The 15,131-nt window shown below is 38.0% G+C and overlaps 1 protein-coding gene across 1 annotated transcript in view; it reads right to left on the reverse strand.

Annotated features, from left to right (window-relative positions):
- Positions 1-246: 246 nt before the first annotated feature.
- The window catches only part of NXPH2 (neurexophilin 2), a 132,215-nt gene continuing 117,330 nt past the window's right edge, over positions 247-15,131 (reverse strand). The window contains exon 2 of the mRNA XM_055398090.1: positions 247-990. Within this exon, the coding sequence (XP_055254065.1) occupies positions 247-990 (744 nt within the window). The remainder of the gene's footprint in view (positions 991-15,131) is intronic.

A 15,131-nucleotide genomic window follows, 5' to 3' on the forward strand; every position in this document is an offset into this window, starting at 1 on the left:
GAGAGAGTGATGGCTTCATACACAGTTTGACTGTTTAGATTAAGGTACTTATGATCATAACAAACACATTTCAACTTTTAAGATGTTTCTTTTTCTTTTTAAAATTTGAAAACCTTATAGGGAATGAAGGTTCACTGCCAGAAACAAAAGGGATCCTTTGCCATGGAGAGCTGAGCTTGGTTCTTGGTGGTTCTATTAATAGTTGAGTATATATTTATCCTTCCTTTTTATTGGCCATGGGAAGATTCAGCCAGAAGATAAGTAGGGAGTCTCGCTATGGTAATTGTAGTCAGGACAGACCTTTTGCACAAGTTTATAATCAACACTGTAAAAGGCAATGTAGATGCAAATGACCTTGAAGGGCTTGGAACACAACCAGGATACGTGGCTCTGAGTCTGCTCCTGGTAGCAGATCTTGGATGGGTCAAAATTGCACAGGGCCGTCTTCTTGGCCCGATCTGTTTTTTCATACTCAATGCGGCAGTTGAAAGATTTGGATTCCTTGGTCTCCAAGGTAGACTGTGGGGAAACTTCAAACTCTACCACTTTGGAGGGAGGTACCAAACTCACTGAAACGTTGCCCAGGCCGGTGGAATTATGTCGGAAATAAACACTGAAGGTTCCATTTCCATGGTCAACAATTTTCCCCGTGATGAGGAGGTTGAGTTTCACAGTTTTAATGTTGGAATGGAAGTCACCCCATCCAAACATTTTCTTAAATTTTCCTGTTTTCACTATTGGCCTCCTTTTAGTTCTTGCCAATGGCTCCTGCACCTCCGTGATGTTGGCCAGCCAATCCCAAAAGTTCTCCATGCTGTCCGCATAGGCCAAGTGTCCAGGCTTGGGGACTGGAGACTGTTTAACAAACAGGCGCAGAGGGTTGATGATCCTTGAGTGTACCACGTTACCCACCAGGGTCCCCGCAGCATCTTTGTCTTCCCAATCCAGTCCCTCTGTGGCATGCACCACCTTCTCACTGTCACAAAACAGCTGTTCAAAAGGAAGAAAGAAAAATATACTTTAGGTTGGGCTGTGAGTCCACACATACCAAAGCTAAAGCACTGGGGCAGTTCTTGTAGTATTATTTCGCTTCCTGCTAAATACCATTTCACATACACAGTGGGGCTCTGCAGGGTAACAAGATGACGATATCATCCAAGCAGTATAAATCTATAAGTACAAACATGGAAATGATGAGATTAGGAAGAGAGGACAGTTGGTTCTTTGTATACGCAGGTTCTGAATCCACTGGATTCAACCAACACTGAATTGAAATTAAAACTAAACAAAAAATCCCAACTGCCCCCAACTCAAACACAGAAATTTCCAAAGAGCAAAACTTGAATTTGTCACATTCTGGCAACTATTTACATTGTATCAGGCATTATAAATAATCTAGAGATGGTTTAAAATATACAGAAGTATGTACATAGGTTATATGCAAATACTAAACTATCTTATATAAGGAATTTAAACATCCCTGGATTTTGGTATTCAAGGGGATCTTGAAACCAATCCCCCATGGATACCAAGGGATGACTGCATTTCATTTTAATGGGTTGATGTGGCTTTAGTTTCTGTATCCTAATCTTTACAATTCTATCTTCCCAGACCTGGGGATATAGTATTTTTTGGTCTCTTATTTGATAAAAACATTCAATTTGTAAGGTCTTTTTTTTTTTTTAGGTAGAAAATAACTCTAATAAGCTGAGATTTCTACCACGGAGCTAGAAACCATCTGAATATAAGGTATTGATAAGACTCTTAAAATATATTGGTAGATAGCAAGCATATTATTATATTCAGAAGCTTATGTCATATAATTTCATAACTTGATATAATTCAATTTTAAATTCTGTAATTAAAAGTAGCATGAATAATAATATGAAGTTCTATAAAAGATTTAGTTGAAAAAGTATAATTTCAAATTATCTGCCTTTATAGCAGAAATAAATTGGAAACGTATATTTTGAATTAATTAATTGTTGATAAATAAATTTTATTACAACTGAATAATACCCTGAAAGATAGGGTTGCTAAGAAAGAATCATGTGCCTGTGTTTTATGGATTCCACAGTATTTTGATTCAAATTGTTCCCCCTGAAACACAGCACTTTATTTGCATTTGATTTTCTTTTAACTCTCTTTGCAGTGTAAGAGTCCTCATGATTTCTAAAAATCATTTAGTTAAGTCAATATGAATTTTGAGAGACATATTCATAATATATGAAACTGCTGCTTAGAGTGGATATTTATAGATGAATTATAAAGTCTGGAAAATAGGTTTCTCGTGGAAACACAGATAGCCTCTTATCTCTAATGGCACAAACCACTCTGGTAATGATTCTCTGGAAAACTGTCAGCGTGATGAAAAGGATGAGAAGGAAGTGGGGCTGTTTTTATGTACTGTTTCCCCAACCCTTTCAAACTTGGTGAAGTACCTGGTAAAACCAGTCTCAGATTATTACAAGAATTATTGCATTCAATTCAGTTTTGAGAAAAAAAAAACTGGCATAGCTTGGGTTGTAAATATTGCACTTGACTATATGGTAGAGTTTAATAATATGAGGTTATGTTTTATACATTCATAAAAGTTTAAGTTCTAATAGAGTTTCATGAGAAGTGTTTTCACCTATACCTTGTCCCTGAACACTTTAGAGGAGGAATGCAAGGACTTAAATGTGTGTGTGGATTTTTCTTTTTTGTTTTCTGCTTTGGTGGGGAGGGGGCACATCATATATATTGATCCCTTTGATTAATTTCTGAAGGCTTTTCCCACTCATTTCTAGTATTTTCAAAAATCCTGTTCTCTACTTAAATTACTGAGGTTTGACAGAAGGGCAAACTGATATTCTACACATTCTTATTGTTTTGAAAACCTGAATTCATACTCTCTGTTCCTAAAGTCTCGCACATCCTGAGTCAATACTTCTTTCTCTCTCCTGGTGTTGAAGGACTGGCATAGTCACCAGAAAAAGAGGGATCATTACTCAGGATTTCTGGCTCAAAATATTCTGGGTATTTATGATACTGTCACTAGTTTTCTGACTTTGAACACTCTTCATTACAATGTGCACAGAGCCTCATTGAGATCAACTGGTCAGACAGTCCATGGAAGTCAGTACTGGCTACAGATAGGACTTAAGGTTGCTAAGAGCTAATGCAACCTGGTCCAAGCGACTTGTCCTGTCCTGTCTCCAAGGAGACAGTCAAGGACACATGGACAGATAAGAAACTCCTTGCAGATTAAGGTCCAGTTTCTCTTCTCTGTGATTATGATTCTTGCTATTATTATTTTTCACCTTTTTCCAATATTTCATGAGATGTGCCTTACTTGGTCAATGTTGACAGCCACACTTATCAATCCTGAGAATGGCCAGTACTAAAGAACTTAATTTCCTGATCTCTATTCCCCAATTTGTGCAATTTCCTAACCTCTTCCTTCATTCCTGTCTTTCTTCCTATCTTTTACAAGATAAATCCCTTCTAGCTTGCTTAAAAAAAAACCCCCCAAAACCCTCAATTCTTACTTATACACAATATGCTTGTGCTCAAGTGCTTAGTCATATCCAACGCTTTTGGGACCTCATGGATTAACATACACACACTAGTGACAGTGACAGTCACTCAGTCACATCCGACTCTTTGGATGCCGTGGACTGTAGCCTGCCGGGTTTCTCTGTCCATGGGATTTCCCAGGCAAGAATACTGGAACAGGTTGTCATTTCCTACTCCAGGGGATCTTCCTGACCCAGGAATCGAACCCCTGTCTCTTGGGACATTCTTTACCTCTGGGCAGTGCTCCCAATTAATTCCGTGTTAGTAGGATAAAGATCCATTTTCCATTCAAAAACACTTTTTTTTTTTTTTTGGTACGAGTATGACAACACTCTGTACTACCAGCACCAATATGCTCTTTTTATCTTAAAATGCTTGTTTCACATTGCACATTTTTCTGAGTTTTTTTTGCTTGGATCATTTTTCTTGATGCTTTGCCTGATTTTCTCCTTTTTCTGTTATTGAAAACCTATCAATGTTAAACTTATTGTACAGTGACAAGTTTTCAATCACGTAAAGTCTCAGGCTAACTGATATTGGTGCATTTAAAAATACATGATGAGTCCTATCGTGAGATGGACATTATGAGATCCTTCTCTTATCTCTAGGACTTCTGATGTGATGGTTCTGAGATGACTCAATAATCAAAAAGTCGCTTATTAATTTTCAAAAATACCACAGATTTTCATTGCTGGAACTGATGTTGTAACAATTTGACTGAAATATAGGTAACTCACCCTAAGAAAGTGAAAAAACAAAAATGAAACTTACCAAACAGATAAATTAGATGTAATTATTTGCCTTTAAAAACACTATTCTATTCTTCAGGAAAGATTCTACAGATGAGAATTGAAAACGAAATTTGATTCTTAAAAAGTATATTCTAACACAATACTCTTTAGGTTCAAATCTGCTCAAGTTGCCTTGGATTTTAAGGTTTGCCTATGTAAAAACAATTCAATTTAACTCCTAAGCACAGATCTGTAATTGTTCTCTGTTTCAGTGAAAACTGTCATTGAGGATTCCTTAGATAAAAAGTAGATGCATGCATCTTTTAATTTTTTTGCTTTGCCCTAGACTTTGCTTTGACAACAACATTAAACAAATTGAGGAAAGCTGGGTAATGGCAACCCACTCCAATATTCTTGCCTGGAAAATCCCATGGATGGAGAAACCTGGTAGGCTACAGTCCATGGGGTCTCAAAGAGTCGGACACAACTGAGTGACTTCACTTCACTTCTTCAACTTATTTATTACTCTAAAATGTATGGACAGTTCTTACAAGTACTGATTTCCAAATCTAAACTCAAATTTCAAAAAGCTATTGGATGATGATGTATATAGGGAGAAGAGTATAATTAAAAAAACAAATATATTTCTAGTTGTCTTAATATATTTCTTTAATAGTTGTCTTAATATATTTCTAGCTGTCTAGTTGTACCTCTTCTCCCAACTTCCTCTCCCTGTGGTGTAACTTGTTCAGCCTTCTCCTTAGAATGCTGCTTTAAATGCATGCATCACTACTGAGAAGACATCTCCTAAACAGGTCTACATAGATAGTTGTGTGACCAAAGTTCCCAAGGCTCACACTCAACCTCAAAAGACCAACTCAGGGATGACTGGGGTTTGAATGAATCACAACCCCGCCCACACTCATCCAATATGCTCCCAATATGGAAGCAGCATGGTGGAAAAAGCATAGGATTTGCTGCCTGATGACCTCATTGTCCCTTGACATGAGCCCCAATTTTCTCACCTATACCTCCTTCGTTGGTTGATTATAAGGACTAAATTTAAAAAATGGATGGAAATTACTGAGCCCAACCTGTGGCAAAAGGCACTCAGAGACTGATGGGTCTTACATTATCCAATGGATAGTTCCATGCCTCCTATTCAAAAATCGTCTTCAAAAGATGATATGGATTCTCAGGTCTCCAGGGAACTGATTAGTGATCAATCAAGCAACTTGTTCAGTGCCATAGAACAAATTAACGAGTAGAAATCAACCCTAGAGCATCAATCAAATGCTTCTTTGTGTTTCCAGTCTCACTGACATCTGAGTCATATCCAGATCACAGGGACAGGTGAGCATTCTTTGCTAACAAAATGTGTTTGTGGATCTTTGATTTCAGCCTACCAAATGAGTCAGCAAAGGATCTGAAAGCACAAAGTGTCTGGCAGGACTCTCATTCCTCTGTAGATAATTTCAGTGATATAACATGCTGGGAGAGGACTGAGGTGGATCTGAACCTGTTGGCAAACCAGTCTGTCCAAGGCAAGGTTGTTAGATGTTATCTGCAAAACACAAGGCTGTATCCCCCAATGCTTTTGTACTTGCTGGGGTTCTCTATGCTACTATCAATATCACTGCTGTCTTTTGTCCCATCATATTACAATAATAATGCAAAAACATTTAACTGCTTGCATGAAATGGAGTTTAAAAAAGGGAGAAAAAGAGGAATTGCTGTGCATTATCTGTTTGAACATTCCCTGATTTCAACACATTTATCAAAGCTTAAGTAATTTATGTCTTGGCAGGGTGTATCAATTTCACAAAGCACACACATTAGCTAGATACAATGATATCATATTAGTTTTTTCTGCATCTTACAAAGGAGCTCAAAAAGATTAATACAAGCTCAAACCTTCATCAATTAAATGAAGCAGGTGGAAGTAAAGGAGGAAGACTGTATTTCATTTCATTTCTTTTGTTTTTAGGGAGGAAAAAAAGCTGACAGGTTCAAATCATTCATCATAACAAGCTGGAGTTGAATTTCACTGATAATTAAATGCATTTTTTCCCAAGAGGCAGAGAAGCTGCAGTGAATTTTATAGTAGCAGATGTGAGAACTGTCAGAAATTATGGAAATAATTTATAAACTAAAAAGCATCTTTCTCTGCAAATACTATATCAGAAGATCTTTTAAAAGTATATCTGTTATGTATTTTTCAGGAAAACATTTTATATTATAATAGTTTTAGTTTACGGGACAGTTGTGTGGTACAGAGTTATAATATACCCTGTACCTAGTTTCTTATATTATTAACATCTTATGTATCTTACACTTATTACAACTAAAGATCCAACCAACACATGCATGCATGCTCACTCACTCCAGTCGTGTCTGACTCTTTGTGACCCTATGGATGGTAGCCCGCCAGATTCTTCAGTCCATGGGATTTTCCAGGCAAGAAGGCTTGAGTGGGCTGCCTTTCTCTCCTCCAGGGGATGTTTTGACCCAGGGATCAAACCTGTGTCTCTTATGTCTCCTGCATTGGCAGGTGGGTTCTTTACCACTAGTGCGACCTGAGAAGCCCAAAGATCCAATACTTACACCTTATTATTAACTAAAGTCCATGCTTTATTCAGATTTCCTTCATTTTTCCTTAATGCCCTTTATATGTTTCAAGATCCCATCTAGGATCCCACATTATATTTGGTCATCATGAATTGTTAAGCTTGTTTTGGCTGTGACCATTTCTCAGTTGTTCCTTGTTTTTGGTGACCTTGAACATTTCAAGGAGCACTGGCTAGGCTTTTCAGTCTGAGTTTGTCTGATGTCTTTCTTATGATTAGAGTAGACTTTGAGGAAGAAGAACACAGAAGTAAGGTACCATTTTCATCCCTTCATCGCAAGGGTATGCTCTAGCAACAAGACTTAATCACTGTTGATGTTAATCTCTGATTCAGGCAGACAAGATCTTTTTATGTTTCGCTTTCAAAATTCTCACAAGGCTTGTACAACTTTGTTGTCCTAAGCTTAGTCTAATTTACATTTAATTCAGTGGGACTTGGTTTAGGATTGATTTTTTGTTTTTAAAGTCAGGAATTCAAGCATTTCAATTTATAATTCTTTACTGCATCACTGAATTTTCTGAAGTAACCTCAGAGTTGCTTAGGAATTCCTGTACTATTTATACATTATTCTGGCACTATTATGGGCTTCCCTGGTGGCTCAGAGGTTAAAATGTCTGCCTCCAATGCGGGAGACCCGGGTTTGATCCCTGGGTTGGGAAGATCCCCTGGAGAAGGAAATGGTAACCCACTCCAGTATTCTTGCCTGGAGAATCCCATGGACGAAGAAGCCTGGTAGGCTACAGTCCATGGGGTCACAAAGAGTCAGACACGACTGAGCGACTTCACTTCACTTCATTTCACTTCACTTCTTGCAATATTATAGTGCTATAAGTATGTCTGTCATCATCAAATATTATTGTTGTTATTTCATATACATTTAGTATTTATTTCTTAAAAATGGTGCTCATTTAGATAATTGATAATTCAATAAAGAAGAGCTTAGACTATAAGTATCTCACATGGAGTTGGAATTACCTGCTTAATGTATTAGATTCAGATATTCTTCTCAGTTTTGGATCAGGTCTATTGTACTTGACTGTATACATCCAATGAGTCAGTATCAACATTTACATGGGTCTTTTTTTTTTTTAATGGAGGCTAATTACAATATTATATTGGTTGGTTTTGCCATACATTGACATGAATCTGCCCCGGGTGTACATGTGTTCCCCTTCTTGAGCCCCCCCTCCCACCTCCTTTCTCCCCATATCCTCCCTCTGGGTCATCCCCGTGCACCAGCCCCGAGCATCTTGTAACATGCATCGACCCTGAACTGGCGATTCGTTTCACATATGATAATATACATGTTTCAGTGCCATTCTCCCAAATCATCCCACCCTCGCCTTCTCCCACAGAGTCCCAAAGACTGTTCTATACACCTGTGTCTCTTTTGCTGTCTCGTATACAGGGTTAAGGTTACCATCTTTCTAAATTCCATACATATGCGTTAGTATACTGTATTGGTGTTTTTCTTTCTGGCTTACTTCACTCTATATAATAGGCTCCAATTTCATCCACCTCATTAAAACTGATTCAAATGTATTCTTTCTGATGTCTGAATAATACTCCATTGTGTATATGTAGCAAAGCTTTCTTATCCATTCGTCTGCAGATGGACATCTAGGTTGCTTCCATGTCCTCACTATTATAAATAGTGCTGCAATGAACATTGGAGTACATGTGTCTCTTTCAATTCTGGTTTCCTCGGTGTGTATGCCCAGGAGTACGATTGCTGGGTCGTATGGCAGTTCTATTTCCAGTTTTTTAAGGAATCTCCACACTGTTCTCCATAGTGGCTGTACTAGTTTTCATTCCCACCAACAGTGTAAGAGGGTTCCCTTTTCTTCACACCCTCTGCAGCCTTTATTGCATGTGTAGACTTTTGGATAGCAGCCATTCTGACTGGTGTGAAATGGTATCTCATTGTGGTTTTGATTTGCATTTCTCTGATTATGAGGGATGTTGAGCATTTTTTCATGTGTTTGTTAGCCATCTGTATGTCTTCTTTGGAGAAATGTCTGTTTAGTTCTTTGGCCCATTTTTTGATTGGGTCATTTATTTTTCTGGAATTGAGCAGCAGGAGCTGCTTGTATACTTTGGAGATTAATTCTTTGTCAGTTATTTCCTTTGCTATTATTTCCTCCCATTCTGAAGGCTATCTTTTCACCTTGCTTATAGTTTCCTTTGCTGTGCAGAAGCTTTTGATTTTAATTAGGTCCCATTTATTTATTTTTGCTTTTATTTCCAACATTCTGGGAGGTGGCTCTTGGAGGATCCTGCTGTGATTTATGTCAGAGAGCGTTTTGCCTATGTTCTCCTCTAGGAGTTTTATAGTTTCTGGTCTTACATTTAGATCTTTAATCCATTTTGAGTTTATTTTTGTGTATGGTGTTAGGAAGTGTTCTAGTTTCATTCTTTTACAAGTGGCTGACCAGTTTTCCCAGCACCACTTGTTAAAGAGATTGTCTTTTCTCCATTTTATATTCTTGCCTCCTTTGTCAAAGATAAGGTGTCCATAGGTGCATGGATTTATCTCTGGGCTTTCTACTTTTTTCCATTGATCTATATTTCTGTCTTTATGCCAGTACCATACTGTCTTGATGACTGTGGCTTTGTAGTAGAGCCTGAAGTCCGGCAGGTTGATTCCCCCAGTTCCATTCTTCTTCCTCAAGATTGCTTTGGCTATTCGAGGTTTTTTGTATTTCCATACAAATTGTGAGATTATTTGTTCTAGCTCTGTGAAAAATATCGTTGGTAGCTTGATAGGGATTGCATTGAATGTATAAATTACTTTGGGTAGTATACTCATTTTCACAATATTTATTCTTCCAATCCACGAACACGGTATATTTCTCCATTTATCAGTGTCCTATTTGATTACTTTTCCAGTGTTTTATAGTTTTATATGTACAGGTCTTTTGTTTCTTTAGGTAGATATATTCCTAATTATTTATTTCTTTTCGTTGCAATAATGAATGGAATAGTTTCCTTAATTTCACTTTCTATTTTCTCATTATTAGTGTATAGGAATGCAAGGGATTTCTGTGCATTGATTTTATACCCTGCAACTTTACTGTATTCATTGATTAGCTCTAGTAGTTTTCTGGTAGAGTCTTTAGGGTTTTCTGTGTAGAGGATCATGTCATCAGCGAACAGTGAAAGTTTTACTTCTTCTTTTCCAATTTGGATTCCTTTTATGTCTTTTTCTGCTCTGATTGCTGTGGCCAAAACTTCCAGAACTATGTTGAATAGTAGTGGTGAGAGTGGGCACCCTTGTCTTGTTCCTGACTTTAGGGGAAATGCTTTCAGTTTTTCACCATTGAGAATAATGTTTGCTGTGGGTTGTCATATATAGCTTTTATTATGCTGAGGTATGTTCCTTCTATTCCCACTTTCTGGAGGGTTTTTATCATAAATGGATATTGAATTTTGTCGAAGGCTTTCTCTGCATCTATTGAGATAATCATATGATTTTTATTTTTCAGTTTGTTAATGTGGTGTATTACATTGATTGATTTGTGGATATTGAAGAATCCTTGCATTCCTGGGATAAAGCCCACTTGGTCATGATGTATGACCTTCTTAATGTGTTGTTGGATTCTGATTGCTAGAATTTTGTTAAGGATTTTTGCATCTATGTTCATCAGTGATATTGGCCTGTAGTTTTCCTTTTATTGTGGGATCTTTACCAGGTTTTGGGATTAGGGTGATGGTGGCCTCATAGAATGAGTTTGGAAGTTTCCCTTCCTCAGCAATTTTCTGGAAGAGTTTGAGTAGAATAGGTGTTGCTGCTGCTGCTGCTAAGTCACTTCAGTTGTTTCCGACTCTGTGTGACCCCATAAACGGCAGCCTACAAGGCTCCCCTGTTCCTGGGATTCTTCAGGCAAGAACACTGGAGTGGGTTGCCATTTCCTTCTCCAGCGCATGAAAGTGAATAGGTATTAGCTCTTCTCTAAATTTTTGGTAGAATTCAGCTGTGAAGCCATCTGGACCTGGGCTTTTGTTTGCTGGAAGATTTCTGATTACAGCTTCTATTTCCGTGCTTGTGATGAGTCTATTGAGATTTTCTATTTCTTCCTGATTCAGTTTTGAAAAGTTGTACTTTTCTAAGAATTTGTCCATTTCTTCCAAGTTTTATTTTATTTATGGCAATATTTTATTATATTATATGCCATTTTATTATATGGCAATATTTTATTGCCATATAATTGCTGATAGTATTCTCTAATAATCCTTTGTATTTCTGTGCTGTCGGTTGTGATCTCTCCATTTTCATTTCTAATTTTTTTTATTTGGTTCTTCTCCCTTTGTTTCTTGATGAGTCTGGCCAGTGGTTTGCCAATTTTATTTACCCTCTCAAAGAACCAGCTTTTGGCTTTGTTGATTTTTGCTATGGTCTCTTTTGTTTCTTTTGCATTTATTTCTGCCCTAATTTTTAAGATTTCTTTCCTTCTACTAACCCTGGGGTTCTTCATTTCTTCCTTTTCTAGTTTCTTTAGCTGTGACTTATTGTAATGAACCTTCCCCTTAGCACTGCTTTTACAGTGTCCCAGAGGTTTGGGGTTGTTGTGTTTTCATTTTCATTTATTTCTATGCATATTTTGATTTCTCTTTTGATTTCTTCTATGATTTGTTTATTATTCAGCAGTCTGTTGTTCAGCCTCCATATGTTGGCATTTTTAATAGTTTTTCCCCTGTAATTGAGATCTAATCTTACTGCATTGTGGTCAGAAAAGATGCTTGGAATGATTTCAATTTTTTTTGAATTTACCAAGGCTAGATTTATGGCCCAGGATGTGATCTATCCTGGAAAATGTTCCATGTGCACTTGAGAAAAAGGTGAAATTCATTGTTTTGGGGTGAAATGTCCTATAGAGATCTATTAGGTCTAACTGGTCTATTGTATCATTTAAAGTTTGTGTTTCCTTGTTTTTTTTTTTTCTGTTTAGTCGATGTATCCATAGGTATGAGTGGGATATTAAAGTCTCCCACTATTATTGCGTTATTAATTTCCCCTTTCATACTTGTTAGTAATTGTCTTACATATCACGGTGCTCCTATGTTGGGTGCATAAATATTTATAATTGTTATATCTTCTTCTTGGATTGATCCTTTGATCATTATGTAGTTTCCTTCTTTGTCTCTTTTCACAGCCTTTGTTTTAAAGTCTATTTTATCTGATATGAGTATTGCTACTCCTGCTTTCTTTTGGTCTCTATTTGCGTGGAATATCTTTTTCAAGCCCTTCACTTTCAGTCTGTATGTGTCCCTTGTTTTGAGGTGGGTCTCTTGTAGACAACATATATGGGGTTCTTGTTTTTGTATCCATTCAGCCAGCCTTTGTCTTTTGATTGGGGCATTCAACCCATTTATGTTTAAGGTGATTATTGATAAGTATGATCCCATTGCCATTTTCTTTATTGTTTTGGGTTCGAGTTTATACACTCTTTCTGTGTTTCCTGTCTCAAGAAGCTCCTTTAGTGTTTGTTGGAGAGCTGGTTTGGTGATGCTGAATTCTCTCAGCTTTTGCTTGTCTGTAAAGCTTTTGATTTCTCCTTCATATTTGAATGAGATCCTTGCTGGGTATAGTAATTTGGGCTGTAGGTTACTTTCTTTCATCATTTTAAGTATGTCTTGCCATTCCCTCCTGGCCTGAAGAGTTTCTGTTGAAAGATCAGCTGTTATCCTTATGAGAATCCCCTTGTGTGTTATTTGCTGCTTTTAATATTTGTTCTTTGTGTTTGATCTTTGTTAATTTGATTAATATGTGTCTTGGAGTATTTCCCCTTGGGTTTATCCTGTTAGGGACTCTCTGGGTTTCTTGGACTTGGGTGATTATTTCCTTCCCCATTTTAGGGAAATTTTCAACTATTATCTCCTCAAGTATTCTCTCATGGTCTTTCTTTTTGTCTTCTTCTTCTGGGACTCCTATGATTGGAATGTTGGGGTGTTTAACATTGTCCCAGAGGTCTCTAATATTGTCCTCATTTCTTTTAATTAGTTTTTATTTTTCCCTCTCTGTTTCATTTATTTCTACAATTCTATCTTCTAGCTCGCTTATCCTGTCTTCTGCCTCTGTTATTCTACTGTTTGTGCCCTCGAGAGTGTTTCTGATCTCATCTATTGCATTATTCATTGTATATTGACTCTTTTTTATTTCCTCTAATTCCTTATTAAACATTTCTTGCATCTTCTCAATCCTTTTCTCCACTTTATTTATCTGTAACTCCATTTTGTTTTCCAGATTTTGAATCATTTTCACAATTAAAATGTGAAATTCTTTATCAGGTAGATTCCCTATATCTTCCTCTTTTGTTTGTGTTGGTGGGCATTTATCCTGTTCCTTTACTTGCTGGGTATTTCTCTGTCTCTTCATCTTGCTTATATTGCTGTGCTTGGGGTGGCCTTTCCATCTTCTGACAGTTTGTGGAGTACTCTTTATTATGTAGTTTCCTTGCTGTGTGTGGGGTTGGACGGGTGACTTGTCAAGGTTCCGTGGTTAGGGAAGCTTGTGTCGGTGTTCTTGTGGGTGGAGCTGGATTTCTTCTCTCTGGAGTGCAATGAAGTGTCCAGTAATGAGTTTGAGATGTCAGTGGGTTTGGATTGACTTTGGGCAGCCTGTATACTGAAGCTCAGGGCTATTCTCCTGTGTTGCTGGAGAATTTGCATGGTATGTCTTTCTCTGAAACTTGTTGACCCTTGGGTGGTGCCTGGTTTCAGTGTATGTATGGAGGCATTTGATGAGCACCTATCGATTAATGTTCCCTTGAACAGGAGATCTCTGATGTTCTCAGGATTTGGACTTAAGCCTCTGCCTCTGGTTTTCAGTCTTATTCTTGCAGTAGGCTCAAGACTTCTCCATCTATTACTTCCAAGGCAGGTCCTTCTGTTAAAGCTCTTCTGTTTGCTTGTCTCTTCAGTGTCTAATTCCCGTCCTGACACCAGGGGGCGGTGGTGGACACTTTTTTCGGCTCACCTGTTCAGTCGTGCTGTGGGGAGGGAGGAACGCTGCTAACAAATATCACTGGCATCTGTGGGGAGTGCTTGCAGTGTCTCGGCTACACTGGGATTGCTCCCGCTCATGGCGTGTGTGCTTTCCCTGTTTATGCTGCTCAGGCTCTAGGTTGCTCTGCCGGGAGCTGTCCGTGGCCGGCGCTGGGTTGCATGCACTTCCCAGGTCTGAGCGGCTCAGGTTCAGGTCCTTGGGTACTCCACAAGGCGCAGACTCAGTTGGGCCTACGTTTTGTGCCTTCCCCGGTCTGAGAACTCAGGTGACCCGGCGTTTGGCGAGTGCGGTAGCTGCGACTTACTGCCTCCCTGGTCCCTGCCGCTGGGTTATCTGTAACTCCATTTTGCTTTCAAGATTTTGAATCATTTTCACTATCATTATTTGGAATTCTTTATTAGGTAGGTTCCCATTCTCTTCCTCTTTTGTTTGGGTTGGTGGGCATCTATCCTGTTCCTTTACTTGCTGGGTATTTCTCTGCCTCTTCATCTTGCTTATATTTCTGTGTGGGGGGGTCAGGAACTTTGGTCACAAATTCATGTGTGCTTTATTTTTGTTAAATTGAATTATAGGTGATTTACAATACTGTGTGGTTTCAAGTGTTGTAAAGTGATTCAGTTTTAATAATATATACATAATATATGTAATATATAATTTTTCAGATTCTTTTCCATTATAGATTTATGCATGCATATGTGCATGCTCAGTTGCTTCAGTCATGTCTGACTCTTTGCAACTCTATGGACTGTAGGCTTCCAGGCTCCTTTGTCCATGGGATTCTCCAGGTAAGCATACTGGAGTGGGTTGCCATGCAGTCCCCCAGGGGATCTTCCCAATTGAGGGATTCAACCTGTGTCTCCTGCATCTCCTGAACTACAGGTACATTCTTTTATCATTGAACTGCCTGGGAAGCCCCATAGGTTTTTTACAATATATCAAACACAGTTCCCTGTACTATACAGTAGGACCTTGTTATTAATCTCTTTTATATATAGCAGTGTGTATCTGTTAACCCCTCTCAACCTTCCACTTTGGTAACCATGACATTGTTTTCTGTGTCAGTGAGTCTGTATCTATTTTGTAAAATAGTTCATCTGTGCCATATTTTAGATTCCACTTGTAACTGATGGTATTTGTCTTTTTCTGATTTACTTCACTTAGTATGATAATCTCTAGATCCATCCATGTTGCTGAAAATGGTATTATTTC

The sequence above is a fragment of the Moschus berezovskii genome, chromosome 2, assembly GCF_049115385.1.
Source record: "Moschus berezovskii isolate FMDL1 chromosome 2, NW_MosBer_1.0, whole genome shotgun sequence".
Classification (NCBI taxonomy): Eukaryota; Metazoa; Chordata; class Mammalia; order Artiodactyla; family Moschidae; genus Moschus; species Moschus berezovskii.